The following is a 23095-nucleotide window of genomic DNA, read 5'->3' as shown; positions in this document are numbered from 1 at the left end:
TTTCCACTGTCGCTCGCAGTAGTTATGCCATTCTTCTTTTGTTGTTTCAAAGTCTCCTTCTTTTTCCCATTTATTTAATCTACAGTCCATGGAGTAGGATTTTTCTGTTAGGAGACCATGTACAATCTTGAGATAGCAGTTTCACACGAGTATGACCTTAGGATTTCATTTAGTATTGCATCTTCCAGATCTATTGGAATTGTTCTTATTGCATTTCTCAAAATAATTATATAATTGCAGGTGTCTATAAAAGAATGTTCTCTTTTTAGAGTTTGGAAGTCTTTTAATACTCCCTTGTTTGTAAGAACGTTGCGGTCCCTCTCCCTGTCCAGGTTTTAAATCTCAACTCTAACTGGTTGGGTTTGAAGTCTGGCTCGTATGCATACCATCTGATTTATCTAGTCATTTATATTCTGTTTTCATTGCCTTCCAAGTTTTAAGCTGGGACTTCAGCCATGGATTTTTCAATTTGTTTATTATTTGTGCTACTTCCTTATTACCTAGTACTGCTTGAATCCGTGATTTAAGTCTTTTCCACATCCTTCCATGTTGCATTATACTCCTGGTCACATAAATTTAATAAGGGCTTGATCTGTGTTGAGTGAAAGTAATTTCTCAGCTGTGGGACTGCCATTCCGCCTCCTTTTTTTGGGAGTTGCAACGTGTTGAATCTTACTCTGTTTTTTCCCTTGCCAGATAAATTTCTCAAGGACCCTGTCCAAGAACCCCCGGCTCCCCAAGTCGAAGGCTTTTTCTGCATCTTAACTGACCAATAAAGCCTGTCATTTTTGTCTTAGTACATGTAGTGATCCGTCTGTTATTGTCATGTGTTTGTGTCTGTATGGGTGAGCTGGAGAACAACTTCCTCTATTCTTCTTGCAAGAATTGATGCGTAGAATTTCTAATCAATATTGAGAATTGAGATGGAGATATCTTTTACCTCTTTGGGTATGGCTGAAATAGGGCCCCCTTCTTTCCTTCTTTTAAAGCATTATTGGATAAATGAAGGAGGTATGCTTTTAGTTGGGTCCTGCAGGCCTCAGATGAGAATCCTGGTGGCTTTTAGCTTGGTACCCTTTTATCATGACAAAAGGGTTAATGAGTTAAGAATGGGATTCCACCAGCTTCTCCCATCTCCTCCCTCTGACCACTGAAGCCTGGACAGTCGAACCAAGACTTGACTAATCTGAGGCAGTCCTTCTCTCCTGACTTTGAACATTGACAGACACGGGTTATTGGAGTGCATCTATACCCAAGGAGCAGGGGCTGCTACTGGGGGACAGTGTCCAGGAGGCTCTCAGTGTCTGAGATCTGCATTGATATTGAAATGAACTAGTTTATATTACTGACATAGATCTTAATAAACTGATATATTCTCTATCCAACTGCACCAGCATACTAACAACATTTAATAAATATATGGACATTATAAGGGCATTACACATCATGTCATCAACCCATTCTGTAGTGACTTTTTTTCTTGGGAAAGATGACATGAAAGACATATGGCAGGCAGAAAGGAGTAGAGCAGGGACGTAGAGAAGAGTAAATCAGACATAGCGAGGCATTCAACCCCTCCTTTTTTTTTTTTTAATTTCTATCTGAAAAGTCCTGATCGAATTCACTTGGTAAAAGTGGTTCTTATCCATGGATAAAAAGACAGTGGTGAAATTATACTTGGTTGGTTAAAGCTTGATAGAAGTTTCTATCTCAACACAGGTTCATCTTATTGGACCTATTTAATAATTCCGACCTCAGCCAAATATGATGCAGAAGATGATGCACAATTACAAGTGAGCATCAGTCGTATTTTGGGCCATAAGTGCCATGAGGTGCTGGACACTCAGTTTTCTTCATTCAGAACCCTTTGTGCAGTCAAGTGTGTCCCACTCCACCTCCTTTAACAGATTAGGCTTCTGTATAGAAAGACATAAAGAGTCCACTGTTCTTTTTCTCACAGGACCTCTGTGTGATGACTTGTAATAAATAGTCATTCGTGTAGTTGCAAGTCTTTTATCAGTGTGGTAGTTGACCTTACTGAATGGATGTGTGTCAATGTGTCAGATATTGGTATAATACCTAAAGCCCGTCTTCAGACGTCCATGCTTTCCCTTAATCTGGTGGCAACCGTGTCATGTGTGGGGGAGTCTCTGGTGTAGTACTGCAGCTTCTCATTTGGAGTGTTCAACAACAAGCGTAACATGTAAACTAAAAGGTGTCAAGGCCTTTGTTTATCTGGGAAGAATCAATGCTGCCCAGTCAACTGGGGGCGCTGCTGGCTTGTTTCATACAGTACGAGTTTCTGTTTGTTTGTTAGCACACATATTGACCACAGCATCTAACTGTGTTTTTTATTGAAGCTCCATTAATGGGAATGATTTAACTGTGTGTCTTTTGGATGTCATGCAGAACACAGGCAGTCCATGGCTGCACCAGGCTGCTGCTAGTGCTGGTGACAGTCTTGATTTGCTCAACCACATTCCAGTCCGGCCGGCCAGTGCCGATGCTCATCGCCCCCCCCTCAAGCTCAACACACACATGAGTTCTTCGATGCACAAGGCCAGCATGGACATTCATAAAGAGTAAGCAAAAGGAAATCTCCAGCTTGGAAAGTTCTGAACAATCATGAGGGTTTGTCTTTATGTAGGAAGTTAGGTTTAGTCCGTGATATCTTATTTGTGTTCTCATAAACTGGATTAAGTGAGCCTAAACCAGCATGCTCTGTAAAGAAGTCTGAATAATTTCTACAGTAAACATTTAAAAATCCAATTGAAATCTTTCTGTATGATGTTACATCTTTATCAAATATGTCAGTAGGACGTGCTTTGATGTCATAGACATCAAAGCACATTAAAGCTGACATGTAAAGAATAGACTCAAGAGTACAAGAAAGCAGACAATGTCTTTGGACGTTTGAACTGAATGCACTCTTTTAAAAAGCTGATGTTATCCTGGTGCCACTGATCCAACACACAGTGCTTTACATTTAGTTGTATTTGTCCTGCTCATGGAAGCCCCACCTGTTGTCCACATAGCACTGGATAGACATCTGTACAAACACACTGCATAACAGCACACCTGTTATTTTTTATCATCCCTCCAGTTCGTTGACAGTGGTTCAAACATAATATTTGCTGAATAGCTTAAACTCTGGTTTATGAATATATCCTATACAAACATACATCTGATGTGAGTTCCTTGTTTGTTATCTGTTTAATGATTCTGAAAAAAAACTAAAGAATACGTGCTTGTTTTGACACTTGATTCTCAGGTGTTATATTGGTTTTAAGAATCTGCTCAGTAGTACAGTGTTGAAACTGCGGCGGTTAGCTTGAAGTAAAGTAGGAACTCAGAGGAAAATTGACTTGTTTCATGTAACAAAGTAGATGTACTGTAGACTACATATGAGTTATGCAACTGAATGTAATCAGATGTTGCATGTTACTGACTCTTTAATACATGTACAGTGACAGTTCTCTAACCATCATTACTGTCTTTTCTTACAGTTAATGAGGCTGTAATGTAGTCACTGTTTTAGTGAAAGTGAAATCATAGTGCAGTTAGTCTCTTTAAATTGATGTTGCTACATATCTCACTTCAAGGTGACTGAATTACACAAAGAGAAAGTCTAAAGATTATCAACTCTACAAAATGACAGCTAAAATTTGATTCCTCACCTTGTTTTAGTTTGTTGACATCTTTGGTAAAAGTGTGTGAAAGGCAATAAAGTTTTTGAATTGTCTGTTTGCAGAGATGTGGATAAGAAAAGCTTTGCGGATCCCATCAGGACTTTAACATTGGCACCGCTGAAACACGAGCAGACCCCAACAGGAAAAGATGTTCACCTTCACCACCTTTACCTAGACCCCCACACCAAAACCCGCCTGACAAATACACAGGTGCATGACTACACTCTCACAGCATCATTAATGGCTTTCTAAATAGGGATGATGGTCGTATGTCATGGTACCGGATGAAACAACCTAATGTAAGATTTTATAAAGAATAGTGCAGTGCAGAATACTGTGGAACACCATAGCTACCTCTGGTATGTTTAGAGAGCAAATAATGTACTTTTACAAATTGTAATGTCTCTGATGAATATAATTTGCATTCGTTGTAATCGGATATTGTGCTAATGGGTGTCAAACGCAGCGCTGAGGTCTTAAAAGACATCAACAGATTTTAAGGTCATTTTAATGCAGTTTCTGAGCTTTGTGGTACTCTAAATCCTGACTGAAACAGTCATGCTGTCAGGTAAGGGTGGGTGCGAGGCACGTAAGGATACGGATGCAGATACTTCAAAAAACAAAACTTGGTTTATTTCACAAAGAGAAGGGCAACATAAATCGCGGCTGAGCCAGATACCAAAACTAAGCTGTGACGAAACAAAACGTGACTAGGGTTAAACAAAAAGTTACTAGGGTTAAACAAAACGTGACTATGGTTAAACAAAACGTGACTATGGTTAAACAAAACGTGACTATGGTTAAACAAAACGTGACTATGGTTAAACAAAATGTGACTATGGCTTGGAATAACTTGAAAGGTACTTAACTTGGCTGTGACTGTGACGGGTGAGGATCTGGCAATGAACATGAACAAACCGGGAGACTAAATACTGTGGATGGTGATCGGTGAGTGAGTGCAGCTGATGACAATGGACAGGTGAATTGAATGAAACCAATGACCTGAACATGGGGACTGAGGAAAAAACAATGGCAAAACATGGCAAGACTTAACTAAACATGAACTTAAAAACTAAGACGTGACATGACCTAAAACATGATAAAACACAGAACTAAAAACATGGGGAAAAACCCCATGAACGTGACACATGCAAACTGTTATTTTGCTAATAGAGGATTCATTGATTTAAGTAGGGCTGCTCCCTATCTGTTGTCTAAATTTGAACCAACAATAAATGTCTTTGTGGGCCAAACATTCATTGGTTGGTTAATGGTGGGATGGGGGAGGTGTTGGTATTTTGCCATAAACTGATTGCATATATCACTGTTTTCAGTTATTTTTAAGTAGTTAATACCTTAATTTTCATGTCCGTTATCAGTTGTCATCTGGCTCCTCGTTCATTGAATTAGCTGCAGCATGCCTGTATGGTGATTATTGCATGAACAGATAAAAAGTGCTCGAAGCAAAGAGCGACTGTCCAACATAGAGTAAATTATACTCCGTAGGTGTGTTTTTTTTAAAAAGAAAAATTAATGCTAAGGGGCCAAAAAAGTCAGTAAATTTAGTTGGCAACAGTGTGATCCAAGGAGCATTCCTCTGTGCATGATCATGTATTGATTCGATGTATAAGAGGGGAGGGACTGGTGTCACATGCATGTGCTTGGTGAGAGAAAAAGAAAATGCCAACACAGCCAACAGTTGTATTAAGTACCTTCAAAAAAGTGCAAGACTGTAGACCAGAGGTCTTCAACAGGGGGTCCGCGACCCCCAGGGTGTCCACGGAGGTACTGCAGGGGGGTCGCGAAATCTTTGGTTGATTAGACGATTTTTAACTTTTTTTTTTTTTCCCAAACAGTTTTTTCTCACAAATTGTGTGCAAACGTGTGCCATCCACAGATGGTTTGAGGATTCATTGTCCCATCTACATGCATGTTTAAAGTTAAAATCTGTGGATTATTTGAATAGCTCAGTGTTGTATGCAAGATGTTTGTTTATAAATGGCAGTGGCACGGCCACCCTGTACCTTGCACATGTTTAAAATAAGAACATGAATATATTAACCTCTGTATCATTTGAATAGCTTAGTATTGAATGTACAATAACAGAGTAGCTATGTTTATACACGGCACTAGGCCCCGTTAAATATAAAACACAATTGTATGCCATATAAATAGTAGGGGGGTCCCTGCTCCAACTCTCCATCAGTTTGGGGGTCCCTGGCCTGAAAAACGTTGAAGACCCCTGCTGTAGACTATTTGCTTTCAATTGGCACTGCTGGTTGAACAAGCCAAGGTTTAGTTGAGGTCAGCCCTAGATTTAAGAAAAGCTTTTCATGGATATTTAGAGATAAAAAGGATAGTTCTGTAATTGGCTACGACATTAGGATCAAGAGGTGGAGACTTTGAGTTATGGTTCAGAGACTGCTGAACACATAGACAAGATGTTTATGTTTATGTTTCTGCATTTAGCAGACGCTTTTATCCAAAGCCACTTACCAATGAGGATATAACATTACAGCTAACAATAAGCTACATTGAAGGAAACCACCAGTCAGACTCTGTCAGAGGGGACAGTGTAGAGATAGAGAGCAGGCATAGAGGGAGGTACAGAAAGAGAAGTGGAGTAGAGGTGGTATGGAAGTACCGGGTCAGTGCTAGGATAGGAGATGCTCTCTGAAGAGCTGGGTCTGCAAGAGTTTCTTGAAGATATTCAGGGACGCCCCTGTTCTGGTAGCTCTCGGTAGGTCATTCCACCATCGTGGAACGACACATGAAAAGAGTCTGGATTGTCTTAAGCGTGGTGTAGGCCCTGCTCGAGGACAATCCTGTGACGACCGGAGTGACCGAGTTGTGACGTAAGCCTTGGGAGAGCATTCAAGTAGATGGGAGCCGTTCCATGAAGCACTGTAGGCTAACATCAACATCAGAATTTGATGCGGGCGACTAAGGGTAGCCAGTGGAGCTCAATGAACATAGGGGTGACGTGTGCTGTTTTAGGCTGACCGAAAACCAGACGCGCCGCCGCATTCTGGACCATCTGCAGCGGTGTCACAGCACAGGCTGGGAGACCAGTTAGGAGAGCGTTGCAGTAGTCAAGGAGGGAGATGACCATATCCTGCACCAGGAGCTGGATGGCGTGTTGGGTTAGGTACGGCCTGATCTTTCTTATGTTTAGCAATGCGAAGCGGCACGATCGAGCAACAAAGGTAACATGATCTTTAAAGGTTAGTTGGTCATCAATCATGACACCCAAGTTTCTAGCTACCTTTGATGGAGCAAGAGATAGGGATTCAGTCTGGATGCAGATGCTGTGGTGTATGGTTGGTTTGGCTGGGAAGACAAGCAGTTCAGTTTTAAAGAGATTTAGCTGGAAGTGATGGGCTTTCATCCATTTTGATATGTCAAAGAGACAGTTTGAGATTCGTGCTGAGACCGTGTGGTCGTCAGATACACACGGATAGAGCTGGTTATCGTCAGCATAACTTTGGTATGAGAAGCCATGTGATGGGATGATCTGGCCCAGTGAGGTGGTGTATATGGCAAAGAGAAGAGGTCTTAGTACTGAACCTTGGGGGACCCCTGTGGCGGGTCCAAGCCAGGACACTTTGAATGGCTGACCAGTGAGGTACGATTCAAACCAGGAGTGTGCTCTCCCTGTGATGCCCATGCTGGAGAGTATGGACAAAAGGGTACAATGGTTGACAGTGTCAAACGCAGCTGATAAGTCGAGCAAGATAAATACTGAGGACTTAGCTGTCGCTCTGACTTCTTTTAAGGCTTCTGTCACAGCCAACAGAGCCGTTTCAGTGGAGTGTCCACTTTCAAACGCAGATTGGTATGGATCAAGGTTGTTGTGTTGTGTGAAGTAATCAGTGACCTGCTTAAAGACCCTCCTTTCAATGGTTTTAGACAGAAACAGGAGGAGAGAGACCGGCCGATAGTTCTCCACATGAGTTGGTGTCTAGTTCATCTAGAAAGTCACCCAGTTGTCCTGGTGGGCGATATATGACAACCATGTAGATTTTGACCGGTGCAGTTACCAAAATGACATGGTATTCAAAGGTGTTGTATTAAGCATTAGATAGCAGTTGGTTGTATTTCCACATTAAGTTTTGGTACAGTGAAAGTTCTCTAACCATCATCACTGTCTTTTCTTAGTTAATAAGGTTGTAATGTAGTCACTCTTTTAGTGAAAGTGATATCATAGTGCAGTTAGTCTCTTTAAATTCATGTTGCTACATGTCTCACTTCAAGGTGACTGAATTACACCACTAGCCAACTGCTAACTGCCATTAGCTAACAACATGGGGCACATCCTGACAGAGTTTTTAAAAGAACTGGTCATGTCAACAAAGCCATCTGAAAACCATATTCCACCAGCATGTCCAGTGTCCCACGAGAGAAAAGAATCTACTTGGTATCATGTATACAGCAACATCAAGCATGGCTTTAGTTGTTTTTTTACTTTAGCACACAAAGCAGTCCTAAACACAGAATGATAGCTGCACTTTAAAGGTAGAGCTGATTAATGAATTTATGAATTATGATTATTATTAATTAATTGAATTCCAATTGGCTTGAATTGGACTTACTATCTAAGTGCCTTGAGATGACATTTGTTGTATTTGGCGCTATATAAATAAAAATGAATTGAATTGAATTGAATTAAGCAGTCCTTCAGCCATTTTGGGCTGGAAATAACAGCAAATACCTCCAACCAAACACTGACTGGCACTGACAGTCCAGACTGCTGGTGTGATTTGAATGCTCCGTAAAATCAAAACACGGAAAGCAGCAGGTCCAGATGATGTTCTAGGGTGAGTCATCAGAGACTGTGCCACAGAGTTAGGGGAGGTTTCTTCAAATACCTTTTAACACCCCTCTGCCTGAAGATCATAGTGCATCATAGTGCCAATTCCAAGGCAGACAGTCATCACGTCCTCCATACTGCACCACCTGGAACAACAAGGGACACATGCATAGCTGCTGTCCATGAACTACAGTTCTTCATTTAATACCATCTTACCCAGTTGTCCAATACGTCCGGCCGGGACGCACAGCACAAATATCTGTCTGTGTGGAAAAGACTTTATCTCCACAGAGAAACCTCAGAGGGTAAATGATGGGCCCGTTCCTCTACTCCCTGCACTCCTATGATTGCGTTCCAACTCACAGCACCAACGCCAAAACCAAATTCTCAGAACACACCCCCGTGGTAGAGCTGATCACGGGTGGTGATGAGTCTACCTACAGGGAGAAGGTACTGAGGGGGTGCAGAGAGGACAATCTGAGTCTCAACATTAAAAAAACCAAAGAACGAATAATTGGCTTTAAGTAAAAGCAGAAATGACTTGCACAATGGTGCATAGAGGCTGAGAGGGTGTCCAGCCTGGCTGAGCACATACAATGCAGAGGACCTCATATAAGTAGGACAATAAATATCACCTTGAATGTTAAGAAGGCACAAAATGACTGTATTTCCTGAGAAAAAACAGTCACTGCAACACTTGGTGTCATTCTACCTTTGTTCCATTGGAAGCGTTCTCACACACTCCAGCACATTGAGTTGCCTGTGGTATGAAATGCGCTATATAAATAAAGATTGATTGATTGATTGATTGATCCTGGGGTGGCTGCGTTTTGTATTATATCTCACAATATACATGTCTGTTGCCATGCGTCTGCCATAAAAATCATTACAAACAAAGTTGGGGGTTGCTTTATTTCCTTTAATAGCTGTGAATAGCATGTGCTCTTAGACTTTTATAAGATATGTTAAGATATCTATCTAGGCTAAGTAGCATTAAACAAGTTTTAGCATTTTCTAAAACCTTTTCTTTCTTTACTGCACAGCATTCATTGTAAGTCAATTGTACTGACACACAGAAGTGTCAAGGAAGGTAAAAACACTCATTCTTTACAGAATTTCTCTTCAAATACATATTTCCACAAAGTATTATGTGTATACTTTTAGTTTGACTTTAAACATAGGCTGTGCTGCAAAGCTTGAGCATTTTTCATTGTATTCATAGTTTTGGAAAGAACTGTAATGCTGTAATCCAACTCGTGGTTTAGTCCACATGTTTCTTTGTGCAAGAAACAAAACCCCAAATTCTCCCTGGTATATATGTGTATGTTTTCCAGAAAATTGCTTTCAGTTTGTAGAATATGAAGCAATGTGTGAATGGCTCGATGTGGATCATTAGCACTTTGAGTCGTGAACACGACCAGAAAATGTCTTTTCGGATGCATTCTGTCTGACATTTCACCACGTCTTACAGTATTTCCATTTTCTTTCTCAGGATGCAGATCGAGCTGTTAAATACAAAGAAGAGAATCGTCAAATCCTGAAAGAGAGCATTGAAGTTGCGCCCTTCACTGCTAAGATCCATCGTTCCAGTGACCACGGAATGGACAGGGACAGAGAGAGGGGCAGAGATCCAGCCTTTCCTGTCCGGATACCAGCTCTCGCCTCCCCAAGTTCAAAGAGCAGCCACATGCATCCCCACGTCATACCCTCAGAAAAAAGCAACTACTTCACTACACTGTCCAACAGTGTGGTGAATGAGCCTCCAAGACTTTACCCGTCCAAGGAGCTCAGTTCTTACTATGAGAAAGTATCGGTTGGAGGTCCAGGTATTGTGGCAACTGTTGGGGCTGCAGTGCAAAGTCAGGCAACTCAGTCCCTGAGCAGCTACAGCTCCAAAGCCTCCCTCTCCAAACCCCCTCCCCTCATAAAACACCAACCAGAGGGGGGTGAGGGTTTAGCAGGGAAAATCACTGACCAACTCAACCAGCAGGTCACACTTGTCCAGCCTCAACATCACTCACGTACAGACAAGATGGAGTGCCGCAGCCCTGTCATTTCCTCTTCCTCCTCCACATCATCTTCCTTATCCTCACTCTCCAACCACCATCATCACCATCACCTCCAACAGCAGAATCAGCAGCAACACCAGCTCAGAGCAATGCCATCTCTCCACCGAGCACCTGTCTTCCATCCGCCCACACAGCACTCACTGGAACGCAAAGAGGCTGCCGAGCGAGAGAAAGAAAGGGAGAGGGAGAGGACTGCTTATGGTGGCCGTCTGTCACCACCGACCCTAACACCCATCCAGCCCGTCAGTTTAGCAATAGCTGGTACCAAAACATCAGTGGAACAGCAGAAGCCCCCCACACTGGTGCCGGAACTCAGGGACGTCAAAAGTCGTGGAATGACTGCTGCAGTCACTTCTGTAGCCTCCACCATTGGCGTGGATATAATAACAGATGGGTGGAGAGGCAGAGAGATGATTCAGGAAAAAGGAAGTGTGTATTCCAGAGAGAAAGAGATGTCATGGGGTAAGCCCCAAGTAGCAATGGCATCAGTCATTGTGCGTCCAGCAACATCTAAGAAGTCCGATAGTTCTGCTGGTGCTAACAGACCTGGTCCTATTCTCCATAGAGAGTTTTACACAGCCAGGTTGTACCCATCTAATCTTGAGGGGGAATGTCAAAAATTTAGCGATAGTGTTAGAGAACCTGGAGCTGGCAGGGTTATCCAACCCAACTCAAACCTGGATGGCATTTGTGTCAAGTATAGAAACACGTCCATGCGTGGCGTACAGGGAGCTATAGGTGCCAGCAGTACAGACGCTTTGTGCAGGTCTGCTGTTTTAGTTTCATCAGCTGATGAAACGCAGAAGAAAACCCTGAAGTCAGGATACTCAGCTCAGGATGAGTTCTCAGCCAGTAAAACTGGCAGTAGAGACTGCGTACTCAGCCACTCAGGACCAGAGAGAGAAAAGGACAATCTTGAGGGCTTTGACTCACATATCGTAATTCCAGGGCTGTCTATGCCTCCACCTAGCTCAGCAGGACCACCTTTCCCTGCTCTAAGCCTCACCTCGGTACTTAGCTCCATTTCTGGCTCTAGTCACCCTCACTCCCCCTCTTTTATCCACCTCAAAAAGCACAAAGCTGCTTTAGCTGCAGCTCAGTCCAGAAGCAACCTCCATACTGCTCCTCCATCCATGACAACTGGAAACTCTTCCCAAAGTTTAGATTCAGTTGATAAAGCTCCCAGTCACAGCTCCACCCCTCCACCCTGTTCTAGCCAAGCCTCCTTATCCTCAGCTGACAGCAGCAGCAGCTGCTCTGCGATCGGGAGCACAACACCGGGCAAGTCCAGCCCCCTACCTAATGGCCAGTCCCTAGGATCAGCCTCAGTTAGCTGTGGGCAGCCCAGTAACTACCACAAGCTGAAGAAGGCCTGGTTAACTCGGCATTCTGAGGAGGACAGGAATACAACTGCTACTACAAGCTCCACGAGTACGAAAGCAGAGAAACCTCTCCCCACCACTGCCAGCACATGCAACACCGCAGCCATGTCAGATATGATCAAACCCTGTACGGTCAACCTCAGCGCCTCCACCTCTGCTGAGGTGGAGCTGAACAAAGAGCATGCAAGCAAATGTGAGAAGGGCAGACAAGTGGAGGAAAAGACTGCAGGGGGAGCAGGTGGAGAGGAGAGAAAATCAGCTCCTTTATCAAGGCGAGGGAGCAAACGCTCATATGACTCTGGTTCAGAGAGCGGCGGGGGGGAATCAGATGCCAGTGAGAGCAAGATGGAGGGTCGAGCCAAACGTCAGCCTAAACCAACCTACAAGAAGAAGCAGAATGACATGGCCAAGAGGAAAGGAGACAATGAAAAAGAGGAGGACGATGTGAAGCCTAATGGTATCTTCAGATCAGCGCGTGAGAAGACCAAACTCAAACTTGCCAGCAGTAGTAAGTGTACATTGTTGATGTTTCCTACAGCACTGTCAATCATTCACATTACGTGGTCAGCAAGTTTAAAAACTGTTCTGGACTTTTGTTCCTGATAACGCTCGGTGGTATCACAGAGTGTTGTCACAACACCGAGCCCAAAGCTCCTGTTAAATGTTTTAAAAAGCAATTCTTCACAACAGAAGATTTGATGTCAGAAGCCCCTGGCAGCCGGAGCTGATGGGGGAGTCGGCTCCGTTGGCTGTCCATCTTCATATTACAATAAATACCCCTGTATGAAGAAGTCGGGTTGATATTCATGGTCTCTGAGGCACATACATTAGATTTAAGCGATGAATCATATTCACTATGACACTGACATAGTGTGTGTGTAGATGCTTCTTCAGTGATGAAATGTTACTTAAACAGGGGGAATGTTTTTCATGCTGGGTGTTTAAAAGTAGTATACCGTGACCTGCATTACCTGTCACAGGGATGAATAAGTATTTTCTATTTTTTCTACTTTTTAAATGTTCTTAGAACAGGGATTTCTGTAAATCAATATTCTGAACTAAACTCAAGATCTAATCGATCAGTATAATAGCTTGCTCATGCACGTTGTACCTTTTCTCTTGGCTGCAGTTTTTATTTCACAGAAAAATGCCTCTGTTGTGCATTTCTCTGTGTTTTCTTCTAATTTGTGAAGCAGCTCTTTCTTTATTTGAAAATAAATCCGAGGTAGTGTTCATGTCTCAATACGTTGCACTTTATGCAGATGGGATTCCCCGCTCCGTGCTGAAAGACTGGAGGAAGGTGAAGAAGCTGAAGCAGACAGGGGAGTCCTTCCTTCAGGATGACTCCTGCTCAGAAATTGGACCCAACCTGCAGAAGTGTCGGGAGTGCCGGGTGGTCCGCAGCAAAAAGGGCGAGGAGCCGACCCATTCACCCGTCTTCTGTCGTTTCTACTATTTCAGAAGGTAAAAGACTTCCTGGACTCATCTGTCTCCTGTCCTTAACATGTTTTCTAAAACTGTCGTGATTCTAAAGGTTGTGCCTGTTGTGCCAGCAGCATACTGGTAGTTAACTGATACGGACGTCCACATATGCTGAATCCCTACCAAAAAGTAACAGACCTCTAAGCAACATCCTCCTGTTAGCTTCAATATAATCCCTCCTTCACTGCTGTTGCTCATGAGACCCTATCTGTCCACCATCTGTGACAAAGTGGCACACGTCACAGGATTTCTTCAGGGATTTCAGCTTTGGTCTGGTAGAGTGTGGGGATCACTGTGTCAGGAAAATATCTCTGCTCCAAACAGTGCAACACAACCCATAAGCCCCTTTAGCAGAAGGGAAGATGATGCAAATCCTTGGAAATAAAAGTTTCAGTACAGTTGAGTTTGATCCGTTTGTTTAGTTTAGTTCTGCATCAGTATTGCGTTTTGGTCAGTTAAGTTTATTATGTAATTGTTGCCATACAATCTTGTATACTTCTGTATTCAGAAGTACGTACTTCCGACAAGTCCATACTTGTAAGCACACGAGTACGTACTTAGCGTACTTGGTATTGAGAAACGGCCCATATGTTAGATGGGCACATGAATCCAGTCGCATCCTCAGGAAAGGACTGATAAATCAATGTTTTAAGTTGTTTAATTTGATTATGTACATGTTTAAGTTCATATATTAAGGGTTATTTGATTAAATTGTAGCTAATAAGTTAAGGTTAAAAAGCATTTTACAAGTCAACTATTTACAAGATAGGTCTAGTTCATGACTCTGTATATATTACAATGATAAGTTGTGAAAGAATGACACAAGATTTGCTTAGTATTTTATTGTTATGGCAGTTTTCACTTCATGTTATTATGAAGGAGTCCCCAGTGAACTAGCTTGGTATTTAGTATGCAGCTCTTACGCATTGATGAGAACACAAAATGTAATCATTGTAATCTCCCCCAAAATATATAATTATTCTTCTGAACTGAAAACCTATCGCAAATTCATTTGGTGCAGTAAGACTTTATACACTCGATCCATACTGTTCAATAACATGGAATGGAAAAACCTCATTGGATCACGTGAGTCTCTGCGGTACAGAACAAGTAAACTTCTAGGTTTTCCCCAACTGAATATACAATGTTTTTTATCTAAAAGCCTCCAATACAATGCAAGTACAGAGTCAAGCTTTCTTTGGTTCTCATAAGTTCCAGATCTTTAAGCTGCTTTTAGGTTTTACCTTTGGGTTTGGATCTATTTGTCTTGGACTTGTATTAGTCTGCTCTACTGCGACACCCAGTGGTCTTTAGTAGGCTGTTTTTAAACCTTTAAGTCATTTTTGGTAGATTCAACCCACTAATGACCACCCAACAACTTCAGAATGGTGATGTATATGTTAACAAAATCTGTTTTGATAACCAACAAAACCTAAATAGGGTTTTGTTTGGCAGTTAAATCTAGAATTCTATTGTTTTTATAAATTTTTTTCATTTGTATTATTAATTTTTTTATTGCTTGTTTTTCTTATTTGTTTTATTTGTATTATTATTATTATTATTATTATTATTATTATTTGTATGAAATTAGCTAGCTGAATTGATATTTGCATTGTTCAAAATAGGTATTTTCTGTCTCCATTAGGCTGAACGATTCAAAGAATAATGATTTAATATCTTGATGTCTCGAGTGCGAGTATGATTGACCTGTTCTTTGATCTGTTCTGAGTTCTAGTAACTTGTTTTCTACAATTCAGGCTTTCCTACAGTAAAAATGGAGCTATCCGGATGGATGGATTCTCCACTCCAGACCAATTTGATGACGAAGCCTTAGCCATGTGGGTCCCTGGAGCCGTAGAGGAGAGCCAACTGAACCAAACCACAGCCAAGTACATTCTCAGTTTCATAGGCGATAAGTTTTGTCAGATAGTTGTGACTGAAAATACTGCAGCCACCTGGATTAAGAAGGATAGTAAGTTGTCTTGAAATTGGCAAACCTTGATTAACTATGCCTCAGTTTGTTTCAAATTGTAATTTAGATATTTTGTGTGTTTCAGTCAAGCTGGCATGGAAGCGAGCGGTGAGAGGGGTGAGGGAGATGTGTGATGCCTGTGAGGCAACCCTCTTCAACATCCACTGGGTCTGTCAGAAATGTGGTTTTGTTGTCTGCCTGGACTGCTACAAGGCCAAAGAGAGAAGGAGTTTGAAAGGTCGGTATTTGGATGTGTTGACAGGTAGCACTGATTCTAATGATGTGACTGGCATGCAAAAATATTTTGGTCTTTAGGGTTTAACAAGAAGATGAGCACTGTTAGTTGGTGTAACTGTCAGGGAATGCAGTTCAGCTTCTCTTCAGGTCCATTGGTTTATTGCATGCATGTTTATATGAATGCATGTGTATGCACCCTCCCTATGAGGCTTTCACAGTTGGTGCTAACATTGGTCCTGGACGATCCAAACACATTAGGATAGCTGGAAGTACATATGTTAACTCCCTTAGTGCGACCTGATGACTGCTTCAGGTCAAATCTCAGTTTCCTTCTCTAAATGCAGGCAAACTGGCCAGGTACAGCAGAGCAGTGTAACAGCTGTTCCTGCAGCCAAAAACATCCAAATCATACCAGCAGCACAGCAACACCATCGCTTTCATTTGATTCTGCTGTTTCTGTGGAGTCACATCAGATCTGGAGGTGGTCTTCAAATGTTGACCCAGGATGTGTTATGTTCAGCCTGCTAAAGGAATAGTGTCCTGGACCTCTTCTGAATATGGTGGTGGTGTCTGAATGCATCTTCAGGCTGTGCTGACAGCACTCACATTGGTACTTAGAGCTTGCATGTTAGTACCAGGTCTGAGTTGGGCCTTTGGTGATCACTCATTTGGTTAAAGGTAACAGCATACAATACCCTAAAATGACGAAATCACCACACGTGATGTTCAATCAGCTTTTATATCTTGTAAAAATAAAACACAGATGTCAGGGAAAAAAAGATGAAATATTGAATTAAAGAATAAATAGATCAGTTAAACAGTCAGCCCTTTGTTCCACCTCTATCTTAATTATTATTTGAGGACTTTATTGATAAAAAACAACATTCTCCATCAGTCAGATTCCAACTTTCTTGTACAGCAGCTGACAGATCAGCAGGATGGAGCCTCGTCATGGACCTTTTTTTTCAATTTTCACCTTAAATGTGAACTCAGACCAAGATCCTGACTCTGCTCTCTGACCAGAGTCACTCTGACCTCAGCATCCTCAAACCTCCTCTTAATTGATGGAATAAGAAAAGAGTTCAAAATGTCCGAGCCCACCTGTGCATCTCCTGCAGAGGTAATGGCTGCCATCTCCCCCGGTCCTTTACCTGCCATCTCCCCTGGTCCTTTACCTGCCATCTCCCCTGATCCTTTACCTGCCATCTCCCCTGGTCCTTTACCTGCCATCTCCCCTGGTCCTTTACCTGCCATCTCTCCTGGTCCTTTACCTGCCATCTCCCCTGGTCCTTTACCTGCCATCTCCCCTGGTCCTTTACCTGCCATCTTTCCTGGTCCTTTACCTGCCATCTCCCCTGGTCCTTTACCTGCCATCTCCCCAGGTCCTTTACCTGCCATCTCCCCCGGTCCTTTACCTGCCATCTCCCCATGTCCTTTACCTGCCATCTCCCCATGTCCTTTACCTGCCATCTCCCCATGTCCTTTACCTACCATCTCGTCTGGTCCTTTACCTGCCATCTCCCCCGGTCCTTTACCTGCCATCTCCTCCGGTCCTTTACCTGCCATCTCCCCCGGTCCTTTACCTGCCATATGCCCTGGTCCTTTACCTGCCATCTCCTCTGGTCCTTTACCTGCCATCTCCCCCAGTCCTTTACCTGCAATCTCCCCATGTCCTTTACCTGCCATCTCCCCCGGTCCTTTACCTGCCATCTCCTCTGGTCCTTTATCTGCCATCTCCCCCGGTCCTTTACCTGACATCTCCTCTGGTCCTTTACCTGCCATCTCCCCTGGTCCTTTACCTGCCATCTCCCCTGGTCCTTTACCTGCCATCTCCCCCTGTCCTTTACCTGCCATCTCCCTTGGTCCTTTACCTGCCATCTCCCCCGGTCCTTTACCTGCCATCTCCCCTGGTCCTTTACCTGCCATATGCCCTGGTCCTTTACCTGCCATCTCCCCCGGTCCTTTACCTGCCATCTCCCCCGATCCTTTACCTGCCATCTCCCCTGGTCCTTTACCTGCCATCTCCCCTGGTCCTTTACCTGCCATCTCCTCTGGTCCTTTACCTGCCATCTCCTCTGGTCCTTTAGCTGCCATCTCCCCTGGTCGTTTACCTGCCATCTCCCCCTGGTCCTTTACCTGCCATCTCCCCTGGTCCTTTACCTGCCATCTCCCCATGTCCTTTACCTGCCATCTCCCCTGGTCCTTTCCCTGACATCTCCCCCTGTCCTTTACCTGCCATCTCCCCTGGTCCTTTACCTGCCATCTCCCTGGTCTTTACCTGCCATCTCCCTGGTCCTTTACCTGCCATCTCCTCCGGTCCTTTACCTGCCATCTCCCCCGGTCCTTTACCTGCCATCTCCCCCGGTCCTTTACCTGCCATCTCCCTGGTCTTTACCTGCCATCTCCCTGGTCCTTTACCTGCCATCTCCTCCGGTCCTTTACCTGCCATCTCCCCCGGTCCTTTACCTGCCATCTCCCCCGGTCCTTTACCTGCCATCTCCCTGGTCTTTACCTGCCATCTCCCCTGGTCCTTTACCTGCCATCTCCCCCGGTCCTTTACCTGCCATCTCCTCTGGTCCTTTACCTGCCATCTCCCCTGGTCCTTTACCTGCCATCTCCCCTGGTCCTTTACCTGACATCTCCTCCTGTCCTTTACCTGCCATCTCCCCTGGTCCTTTACCTGCCATTTCCCTCGGTCCTTTACCTGCCATCTCCCTGGTCTTTACCTGCCATCTCCCCGGTCCTTTACCTGCCATCTCCTCCGGTCCTTTACCTGCCATCTCCCCCGGTCCTTTACCTGCCATCTCCCCCGGTCCTTTACCTGCCATCTCCCTGGTCTTTACCTGCCATCTCCCCTGGTCCTTTACCTGCCATCTCCCCCGGTCCTTTACCTGCCATCTCCTCTGGTCCTTTACCTGCCATCTCCCCTGGTCCTTTACCTGCCATCTCCCCTGGTCCTTTACCTGACATCTCCTCCTGTCCTTTACCTGCCATCTCCCCTGGTCCTTTACCTGCCATTTCCCTGGTCCTTTACCTGCCATCTCCCCCTGTCCTTTACCTGCCATCTCCCCTGGTCCTTTACCTGCCATCTCCCCCGGTCCTTTACCTGCCATCTCCCCCGGTCCTTTACCTGCCATCTCCCCCGGTCCTTTACCTGCCATCTCCCCCAGTCCTTTCCCTGCCATCTCCCCCGGTCCTTTACCTGCCATCTCCTCTGGTCCTTTACCTGCCATCTCCTCTGGTCCTTTACCTGCCATCTCCTCTGGTCCTTTACCTGCCATCTCCCCTGGTCCTTTACCTGCCATTTCCCTGGTCCTTTACCTGCCATCTCCCCCTGTCCTTTACCTGCCATCTCCCCTGGTCCTTTACCTGCCATCTCCCCCGGTCCTTTACCTGCCATCTCCCCCGGTCCTTTACCTGCCATCTCCCCCGGTCCTTTCCCTGCCATCTCCCCCGGTCCTTTACCTGCCATCTCCTCTGGTCCTTTACCTGCCATCTCCTCTGGTCCTTTACCTGCCATCTCCTCTGGTCCTTTACCTGCCATCTCCCCTGGTCGTTTACCTGCCATCTCCCCCTGGTCCTTTACCTGCCATCTCCCCTGGTCCTTTACCTGCCATCTCCCCATGTCCTTTACCTGCCATCTCCCCTGGTCCTTTACCTGCCATCTCCCCCTGTCCTTTACCTGCCATCTCCCCTGGTCCTTTACCTGCCATCTCCCTGGTCTTTACCTGCCATCTCCCCTGGTCCTTTACCTGCCATCTCCTCCGGTCCTTTACCTGCCATCTCCCCCGGTCCTTTACCTGCCATCTCCCTGGTCTTTACCTGCCATCTCCCCCGGTCCTTTACCTGCCATCTCCTCCGGTCCTTTACCTGCCATCTCCCCCGGTCCTTTACCTGCCATATGCCCTGGTCCTTTACCTGCCATCTCCTCTGGTCGTTTACCTGCCATCTCCCCTGGTCCTGTACCTGCCATCTCCCCTGGTCCTTTATGCATAGTCTCCTTGGTGATTCATCTCTGAGTCTCACTTCCATCCAACCATCCACAGTCCATGGCTGCTTCTCTTCAGCCGCTGTAACCTGCTTTTCTCCTCTTTGGGAGTTACTGGTGCTTTACTTTGAGCTTCTCTGGATGGAAATCCCATTTCTTTCAGCCGGTTTCCTACACTTCTCTCACAAACATTGACTACTGTTTCTCTAGATTTTTGTCATCACTTTTCTACTTTCAGACATTTTGCTTTTAGTTTTCTGTCCTGTCTCTTTGAAGTCTTCTTTTGTCGACCTGCATGTTTTCCTTTTACAACCTCATTTAGGTTGTACTTTCTCCAGATTTCAGACACAGCTGACAGGGAACAGCCAACACCTTTGAATTGCCTCCTTGAAGGAGTTTTACAATCCTGTTTGTCTGCTCCACTGACAGCTCTCTTGTTGGGGCCTCAGTCAGCAGCTCTCTTTTAACTGCAGACTCATTTGAATATGTAGACTTGTGCAGGTATGTTTTTTTAGAAATGCAAAATAAAAGGTGATTCCATCATTTTTTTCCAGGTATGTTTTACAAAGGCAGAATATGCATTTTTTTTGTATATTTTGCATATTTTGTTTTGTTTTTTTTACAAAACAAAAATAGCTGAATAAGTAGCAGGTAAATGCAGGGATTTTTCTGCCAGGGGTTGTAGTCTTGTGGTGCATTGTTACTCTTGTAGAAATCAGAGCAGAATGATTTACATTGATGGTAAAGAACAATCCCGAAAGCTGTCCTACTCTGTGTGTAACTCATTTCTCTATGATCAGATAAAGAACTCTATGGATGGCTGAAGTGTGTTAAAGGCCAACCCCATGACCACAAACATCTCATGCCAACACAGATCATACCTGGCACAGGTACAGTACCTTCAAACTTCAACTTTACAATATCCCCTTCCACATTCCCTTCTACCTTATCATGACTGACCAATCAGATGGATCTAATTACTAACCAATCACAGTGAGAGGGGGGCGAGCACTCTGTTTCCAGCCAACATTTATAGATGTGAAAAAGTAGTGCTCCACCTGTAGGCCAGACAGTGACTGGTATGCGATAAATTTGATTGGTGAGTCAAACTGAGAATCTCAAGTGTGTAAAAGGCAGGACAAAAGTTTTGTACTAGCAGAACGGTCTGGTTATTTTAAACGTGCAAAAGTGATTTGCACTTGTAAATTTGATCCATAGTTCCAGAATGTAGATTTGATGGCACTTCTTTCAGGTATGGTGCTCCATCTTAGCTTTTAAAAGTGTTTATTTGACTGAAGCTTCTGAATGTTATTTATTAGTTTAGTCTTGATCATTGTTTAGATGTTATTCTTCTGAAATGTTTGAATTCAGTTGCATCCTTTTGATATTTCAGTGCTGACAGAGTTGGTGACCTCCATGCACTCCTTAAGAAACAAATACAGCATCAGCTCTCATTGTCCCTGCACCAACAAACAGAACGTCCTAACTAAACTACCAGCTGCCAATGGAGTGTCACAGGTACTGCTCATTTTTCTACTTTCTGGGCTAGAACAGTTTGTCACAAAAGCCACAAGTACTACATTTGGGAGCTAAGGGGGTGAGGGTGCTATCTTCGAAGCAGCTCTGAGCAAAAAAGCTCTTTGTATTTCAGTTGTGGGGTCACTGGCCCATAAGTATTGTCCTAAAATGAACATCACCACAGCCTGTTCTGAAACAACCCCCCACTAGTGGGACTGTTACTTTATGTTGTATGCAATTTGCATGCATGAAAGGACAGTAGATACTGGCAAATGGTGCACACATACAGCATCACTCAGAGCAGAAGAGAACAGATACTCAGGCAAACATGTATATCAAACTAAACTGTGCATATGGTTGCGTTCATGCGGCACACACAAGTTTGGATCCTTTGTAGAGCACTGGTCATGGTAAAGTTGGAGCTGAGCATGTGGAATGATAGATCTAGCACACAGCCAAACAGAAGAATGAAGTACAATGCCCACATTACTGAAACTGAAGACCGCCAGCACGGAGCAGTAAACACACACATGTCCATCAGGGATATCTCCTCCAATCCCCGGTGTCCCTGCACCAGGACCAAGCACAGCTGGAAACTTTCATCTTAAATCACAAGCTGCCATCATTTTTAAAAGGTGCAGAGTTTTCTGGTATTATTATGACTACAATGGATGCAGCACTGTTTCTTTTCAAAAATGCATCGCTACAGTATCCCAATAGCAGTCCATCAATTAAGCCAGTAAATGACTACAGCACTGAATATACAGGGAATTAAGTTTTTATGTGTCCTAGTATGTTTGTTATAGTGTATATGAGCTATGCATGAAAAGGATTGGAAAGATGTGGCATATGTTCATGTGATTGACAGAATACTATTCATATCTAAAAAAAAAATTGAACTGGGTTTCCCAGAAAGGATATGTGAGCACTTGGATCTTTTCCCATGTTAAGTGTTTGAACATGATCACTGTTTTGAGTAACTCTATTTCCTTTTTTACTTTGATTTTCACCTTTGTTTCTGTCTGCTAGGTTCTACAAAATGTGCTAAACCATAGTAACAAGTTGACTCTGGTGAAAGCTGAGCCAGGCTCCAAGCAAAATTCTGAGCATGGAGGAGCCAAGGCAGAAACCAATGGGAGTGGTGGAGGAAGCAGTCCAGGTAGTGAAGCAGGAAGTGCTCCTGTCACGCCACCAGAGTCCCAGTCGCCTCTCCACTTTCTGGCTGACCTGGCAGAGCAGAAATCCAGGGAGGAAAAGAAAGGCGAGTGAACAGTATCTTTAAATATCATGTCATTTTTTCTATACATTTTATTCTGTGGCACTTTACTTCACCTTAACCTCGGTAATAAAAACTTATTTCTGATCTTCCTTCCTTGACTTTTTCAAACAGAAAACAAGGAATCAGGGCTCTTGGGTAAATCTGTGAAAGAAGACAAGGATGGAGTCAGCCTGGAAGTCCTGCAGCAGTGTAAAAGCACCTCAGTGGTGGCCAACAGTACAGAGCAGGGCTCCACGCTCAGAGATTTGCTCACCACTACAGCAGGGAAGCTAAAGCTGGGCTCTACTGACGCAGGAATCGCCTTCGCACCCGTCTACTTGGCTGGTTCACAGGTATACATGCCAGCACAATCATTGACAGTTAAATCACTAACACAGAGTTGGTTTTAACATCTAATTGCATATATCAACATTTCTTGAAAAATATTGTGTCATCTTGAATTTGATGACAGCAACATGTTTGGAAAAGTTGGGACAGGTTTCCCACAGTGTAGCATCTCTTCTTCCTTTCACAACATCTGTAAACATCTGGAACTGAGGAGCCCAGCTGCTGGTCCCATTCCTGTCTGATAGAGGATTCCTGGCTCTTCTTTGTTGTATGTTAAATGTTTTCAGGTCTGGATTGCAGGCACCTCAGGATGAGGTTTAACTTTGTCCTGCTGAAAAACTC

At 43.9% G+C, this 23095-nt stretch overlaps 1 protein-coding gene across 2 annotated transcripts in view; it reads left to right on the top strand.

Annotated features, from left to right (window-relative positions):
- jmjd1cb (jumonji domain containing 1Cb) overlaps positions 1-23095 on the top strand; it is a 189060-nt gene that overhangs the window by 142101 nt on the left and 23864 nt on the right. The window contains exons 13-22 of one of the 2 annotated variants that reach the window (XM_075456811.1): positions 2410-2582; positions 3752-3899; positions 9992-12458; positions 13213-13414; positions 15190-15404; positions 15490-15642; positions 20430-20519; positions 21023-21147; positions 22177-22408; positions 22538-22758. In XM_075456811.1, the coding sequence (XP_075312926.1) occupies positions 2410-2582; positions 3752-3899; positions 9992-12458; positions 13213-13414; positions 15190-15404; positions 15490-15642; positions 20430-20519; positions 21023-21147; positions 22177-22408; positions 22538-22758 (4026 nt within the window). The remainder of the gene's footprint in view (positions 1-2409; positions 2583-3751; positions 3900-9991; positions 12459-13212; positions 13415-15189; positions 15405-15489; positions 15643-20429; positions 20520-21022; positions 21148-22176; positions 22409-22537; positions 22759-23095) is intronic. The other variant, XM_075456812.1, reaches the window with a different exon arrangement.

The sequence above is a fragment of the Odontesthes bonariensis genome, chromosome 23 (assembly GCF_027942865.1).
Source record: "Odontesthes bonariensis isolate fOdoBon6 chromosome 23, fOdoBon6.hap1, whole genome shotgun sequence".
Lineage (NCBI taxonomy): Eukaryota > Metazoa > Chordata > Actinopteri > Atheriniformes > Atherinopsidae > Odontesthes > Odontesthes bonariensis.
This window is presented reverse-complemented; position numbering and strand designations above follow the sequence as displayed.